At 37.7% G+C, this 6,494-nt stretch overlaps 1 protein-coding gene across 1 annotated transcript in view; it reads left to right on the forward strand.

Moving 5' to 3' along the window:
* EPSTI1 (epithelial stromal interaction 1) overlaps positions 1 to 4,887 on the forward strand; it is a 78,372-nt gene extending 73,485 nt beyond the window's left edge. Inside the window, 1 exon segment of the mRNA XM_030565754.1 lies at positions 4,852 to 4,887. Within this exon segment, the coding sequence (XP_030421614.1) occupies positions 4,852 to 4,872 (21 nt within the window). The 3' untranslated portion in view covers positions 4,873 to 4,887.
* Positions 4,888 to 6,494: the final 1,607 nt, after the last annotated feature.

A 6,494-nucleotide genomic window follows, 5' to 3' on the forward strand; every position in this document is an offset into this window, starting at 1 on the left:
CTGAGTTCTAATCCAGGGTCCTAACTGCAAGAAGTCTGTCTGCCCAATTGCTGAGAATTTTCACAATGACTTCAGTGGGAGTAGAACGTTGCCATCAGAGCCAATCACCATAATGTGCTACCCTACACAATACATGATTCTGTTACAAAATGTAAATAGTTTCAATCTATGTATAGATCACTTAATAATCTATTATAGCTGTATGCAGCATGCTATTGTGTTTATCCTTGCTTCTTTTTACAAGAACAAGCTAAACAAAGCCACAATACAGAGAGGTAGCAATAACCCTACTTTAGAGGCCACCATGTAAATAATACCCCAAGCTACAATAGCCTGCCTTCTATTGGGTAAAAATGACAAAGAATGGCTTTCTGTTCCCAACTATAAATTACAGAAAAAAGAAGGGAAGAGTAAATAAAACAAGGAAGAGTAAAAAATAAATAAATAAATGCAATGATGAATCATGGGAGGGAATTTGAAGTGACAACTTAAAAAAATAAAATCGATGGGGAGGGGAGCCTGGAGGACTACAAGCAAAAACCAGGATTGGGAGAGGCCACCACTTGCAGGATTGAAACTTAAACTCTGATCCTACACAGACTTAAATATGTACTTTAAATTTAAGGATATATGAGTTGTCCCATTCAAGTCAATTGCATTACTACATAGAGTGCATAAAGTCAAGCACATGCAAAAATCTTTTCAAGATCAGGGTCTGAGATGGTACATTCCTCATTGGAGGATGTGAATCCTGCTATCCAATTTTGAAGAGAACGGAGTATATAGTCTGCACTCCAGTATTCAAGGTTGACAGCTTTATTTTAAAGGTGTATTTGTTTGAGTTTGATGTAATGTGGGGAGGAAAAAAAGCAATGAAAAAAATTGGGTCAAATTGCGGTTTATGCAAATCTTTAATACTCAAAATTGGTTTAAATTAAGTATAGAGAAAAAAATCATCAGTGACTCCTCCAGAAGGAGAGAGGTCTCAAATGTTCCATGATATTCTACCATCAAATTGAAGGGACACAGAGGATGATTTCCTGAATCTGAGAGTTCATCCCTTCTTTGGATACAGCTACCTGCCAGCAATGTAGTTCTTAACATAGTTCTGAAGAGCAAATATTTTGCATTGGAACAGATCAGATTCCATGAAGTAATGAGGATTTTAGTATCATGTGTTTTTAATAAATAAAGAAATAAATAAAAATCTGTCAGATGATACCCCATCTAAGGTTTTCAGCCACCATAATCCACTTATCTGCAAAAGATCTAAATTGAACACTGATATGCTAACCATATACTCAGTGCACTTTTAAAGAACAAAGTATAAAGCTTTCCAGCCAAATGCAGTTTCGTATCAGCTCGTTTACCAAGTACTTTTACCTCCTTGCTTGGTTGTGGGAGACAAATGTTGTGGATTTTTTTAAAAATGGAAAACAAATTAATACCAGACTGCTCTCTGCAAGCTGATGCTCCCTTGGGATGTAAGGTTCATCACAGGCTAAAAGAGAAGATCTTGAAGAAGGCTCCAGTTAATACATTGGCAACCATTGTAAACCATTCTTTCTGGAAAACAGTAACAGCTGTCAGCTCAGTATGGTTTATAATTTCACAAAGCATTAAAGCCCCAGGTTTAAATTGTGGATAAATTATCTCAACTATTTTGACACTAATAATGGATCTAAATGGTGTACCTGGCTTAATACAAATACACTTTACTTCTGTCTTTATGAAAAGAACAACTTCAAATATTTTGCACGTCTTTATATGCAGTTCAGCTGAATTTTTACCCGTACTTAAAGAACTGAGGGATTTATAGAGGCAAAGTACTAATACGTTGCAAGTCCCTTAATGGAGCTCTTATTTTTCTGTGAAAATCAAGGGCCCTCCATGGACCTTTCCTTTATCCCGTTCATAGAGAGAAATCACATGGTAAACTGCTGAAATTTATGTAGTCTTCTTTTAACAAAATATAAGCTGCCATGTTGAAACCTTACAGAGCTACAGTAAACTTGGGACCTAGAAAGCAACCTAAGATAGTACTGTCTCATTTCATGTCTCCATTACACTGTGTGTCATGCATAAGAATGAGGAATGCTTTTTGGATGCTGACTCTCCTCCTTTTGGTGATGCACGATTCAAGTATGAATACTGATAGGGAGGGGAAAGCTCATACACTGAAGGCATAGGTGCACTGAGATGATAAACCACATTCTGTACTCCTCCAATATGTAGAACAAGAATCTACTGGAAAAGCAACTGTCTAAATGAATGAGACTGACAATGTCAGTGTAATTTTGTAGCATGTTGTATTGGAATGATTCTTTCAGAGTCTTATTCAATAGCCACCATGTGGTGTTTGCTCCTGCTAATGTTTCAAGGGATGAAACATGCCATAAAGCTTATTGTTGAATACTAAAGAAATAGTCCTGGTTAAGGAATGTAGTCTCACATGACAAATCAATGTGGTCCAGTAATGAACAGCCTAATCACATGTGGAAGACTACATTTACACGAGGATTTTTATTGCACATATTACACTCGTGAACACTTGGGAATCCAAACCAATTTTGCTTTCCAACCACAGGGAGATTGTATACTGGACTGGCAGGACAATGAATCCAATCCAGTATAGAAATTACTGTGTTGAAAAAAAATTGTTTACTGCTAATGGTTTTGCCTGGCTGGTATTCATTGGATGGGGCACAACTTAGATCAGAAGTCATCAACCTTTCATAAGTGGTGTGCCAAGTCTTCATTTATTCACTCTAATTTAAGGTTTCGCATGCCAGTAATACATTTTAATGTTTTTAAAGGTCTCTTTCTATACGTCTATAATATATAACTAAACTATTGTTGTATGTAAAGTAATTAAGTAAATGTTTAAGAAGCTTCATTTAAAATTAAATTAAAATGCAGAGCCCCCTAGACCAGTGGCCAGGACCCACGCAGTGTGAGTGCCACTTAAAATCAGCTCACGTGCCACCTTTGGCACGCATGCCATAGGTTGCCTACCCCTGACTTAGTTAATTAAGATGTGTGTTTAATGTTGAATCCTTCAGGTGGAACTATGAAAGAAATGGATGTTTAAAACCACTTTTACAGCAAAAAACAGCAGTACAGATAGGGGGCTTATTGAGTGCATCCTGAGTGGTTGCAGCTGAGTTTAATGATTATCTGAAGAGTGATCAATTAGCATATGTAAATATGTGCTATCTGATCTGAGGTAAAGAAATTTGTCTTGAATAATGTTATTTTCAAAGGAAAAAGTTAGGGCTCCTGTGTAACGCTGTTTGGAGTGGCTCAAGGGCATGACTACCAACTTCATGGCAGATGGTTAAACAGGGCACACATCCGAAATTGGCTGAGAGTTCTGTACTTAGATTTCAACAACCAAGCATCAAGTGTGAACTCCTCTTGCACTACAACTGCCTTAACATGGAGTCATAGACAGTTCCCTTGGGTACTCCAATCTATCTTGCCACTCAAGGAAGCTTGCCTTTTTGATAAATGGTCACTTACACCAAAAATCATAACAATATTCTAGCTACTCCCAATTCCAAAGGACTAGTCACTTATCCCAGGTCAGTTGCCCTTTAGATTTTACACTAAAGACAGCGCTTGTAGTCAATCCTATAATAAAATAACTAAAGATTTATTAACTAAGAAAAAGCAAGTAACCATATGCACACACACCAATGAGTTATAGTGTTTTGATTCCAAAAGGTAATAGAAGCTGCTGTAATATGCAAGCTTTGTCTCCACTAGGGCCAGCGCAGACTGAGCTGCTCTGCTTAGAAATCTTGCACTCTCCAATCTCCAAGCAGCATAGAGACCCAGTTTCTTCTCATCAAGAATTTTTATTCACTTCTTCTCAGAGTTCAAGATGATGGGATGAGTTCATGCACAGGTCTCCTCTTCATGTGAGGGTGGGGATAGGAATACAATTAACGAAGTCTTTGTCTTTTGTTTCACAATGGCTCATCTGGTCGCAATGGACCTTCTTGGGGGAAGGATCTAACACCTTCTGTAGGAAGCCAGCATTTTATATTAGGTCGTGCTTCTTTCCTCTGAGTTACAGTTATAGATGCTTACAATGCAAACACTCCATATAACTTTATAACATGTAGTACAGATGTTATAAGTGAGATTATTACATGAAGCATCCTACAAGCATTTAATAAAGTCTAAATATTGAACACATTTTTATAACTCCAATACCTGTTTTAACAATACCAACACACAAGTGAGCCAGACTGGTTTCCAGCTATGCATTTGTCAGTGTTCAGTTAAGGCAGGGTTTCTCAAACAGGGGTCACTGGAAGCGGAGTCCGGGCCAAAGCGCTTCCAGCAGCCCTCATTGTCCCGGAGCAGTGATCCATGGCCAGTGAGAGCTGCGATCGGCCAGACCTGTGGACAGGGCAGGTAAACTCACTGGCCTGGCCTATCAGGGTCTTTCCCAACACAACCGGCGACCCCTGTTTTGAGAAACACTGAGTTAAGGCCTTGGGACCTTTGCATGAGCTGGCCCCAGGACTGTCAGCATCACATCCAGAAAAAACACCTTTGAAGTGCAGCACTATAATGGTGAGTGTTCCAGATATCTCAAAAAACATTCAGAACAATACCTATGTTGACTTGATTCAGTGAACCCACGCAACCCATCCTGTTGTTCATATTAAAGAGAGTCAATATTTGCTTATTTTTTTACTGTCATTTTATTACCCAATCCCATATGTGCCTTTGAAATTTTCTCCCTAATTATATATTTAATAATTCTTCCTTTTAGTAAATATTTATGTGCATATGTATTTATACTGTATTAACACAGTATCTTTCTTTCTTGTCTAGCACTCAAGGTATTTTGAATAAAAGAATAATACAACCGAAAAAAAGGTAAGAATAATAAACTATATTAGTTGTCTAAGTGTTATGCAAATGTCAAAGTAAATCATTTTTTTTAAACTGAAAACTAAATTATTAGAACATGTAATTAAATGTCACAACAAGAGGTGATTTGTGTTAAGCATGTAAATGATTACCTTTAGTCTACACTGTTGCATAATATAGCTATGATTTCATTTATATATAATATATATATAAAATACAAAGACACATATTCTGAATTCAGCTATAGCCATGTGGTCTCATTCACATAGTAGAGTTGTACATGTGTAACTGAGGGCCAGATCTGATCTATACAACTCCACTGAAGTGTATGAGACCAGTTGGCTGTAACCAACTGCAGAATTTGCATCATTGTGTTTATGTATAATAATTCAACCCAAGGTAAGCTGCACCACTAAGAGTTTAAACTGGAGCGTCACATCTACACTAGCATCAGTATAGCTACATCAGTGCAACTACACCATTGACCAGTACAGACTAGTTCTCACTTCAGAAAACCTTTTTCCTGGTACACAGTCATGGACATTGGCTAGGGTAGGTTTTTGAAAACATGGGGTGGTGAAGTACTGTAAATGAAATGCAAGTTGTGTATCTATATGTATACTACCTATTCTTCCATTTATGGATAAAGTTTCTAAAATGTTTTAGCCCTAATCCTCCTCCCACATACACCTGTGTAAATGAAAAGGGACACCACAGAAGTCGATGGAGTTCATTGTCCTAAAACTGGTGGAGGTGATGTAGGAATCAGGTCCTTTGTTTTAAAGTGGCATTTTCTTCTTTATTGCGTCTGTTTATCTTCTTTTCATCTCAGTCTATTGCTTTTTTCCTCCTGCTTGTACAAATTGCCACACTCAGTTCTGCAAATCCTTAAATCTCTGAAGTGTTAGTCTCTATTATACCTCTCTCTGTGATACTGTTTGAAGGATGCAACATAGAAATAAACTATTGTATTTTAGAAAGGAAAGGATTTTCTTTAGATTTTCTTCCCTGCTAATTCACAGTCCCCAAGGAAGAGAATTGAAGGTTTTGCAGAACTAGGACTCCTGGAATCTTAAAATATGAGGTCTGGGGTATCTGATGCCCCAGTATTGATGTCTGTCATAGGTCTGGCTTTGAAGAGATGATATTCTGAGCCCTATTCCAAGTGCTAGAATGTGTGTGCAGAGACTTAAAAACAAACACACTGTTTTGTTTAAAATTTTGTGGGATTACTTTGTTTTTAAATGTTCCCTTTCATTGCTCTGTGTCCCCTATGGGACAAAACCCCCTAGTGGTTCTTCTCTATTTTTTTTCCATTAATTTAAACAGTTAATTTTGGAATGAATTTTTTTAACATGGATGTATTCTGAAGAGTGAATTTTTATAAAAATATTTCAGTGCTCTATATTGATTATCTTTTCATGATTTCCATATCAAATCTGCTCATCTTACAAGTTGAGTGTGCGCATGTCGGGAGGAGCGGGAGGTTAGAGGCAGGCAAGTTAAGTGCCAGCTCAGCAAACATAACCTGAAACCTGAAAGTCAACCTGGGTTCTCTGTCCTTTGGCTGCTTGCCTGCGGAGGGTCTGCTGGTCCCGCAGCTT

The sequence above is a fragment of the Gopherus evgoodei genome, chromosome 1 (genome assembly GCF_007399415.2).
Source record: "Gopherus evgoodei ecotype Sinaloan lineage chromosome 1, rGopEvg1_v1.p, whole genome shotgun sequence".
Lineage (NCBI taxonomy): Eukaryota > Metazoa > Chordata > Testudines > Testudinidae > Gopherus > Gopherus evgoodei.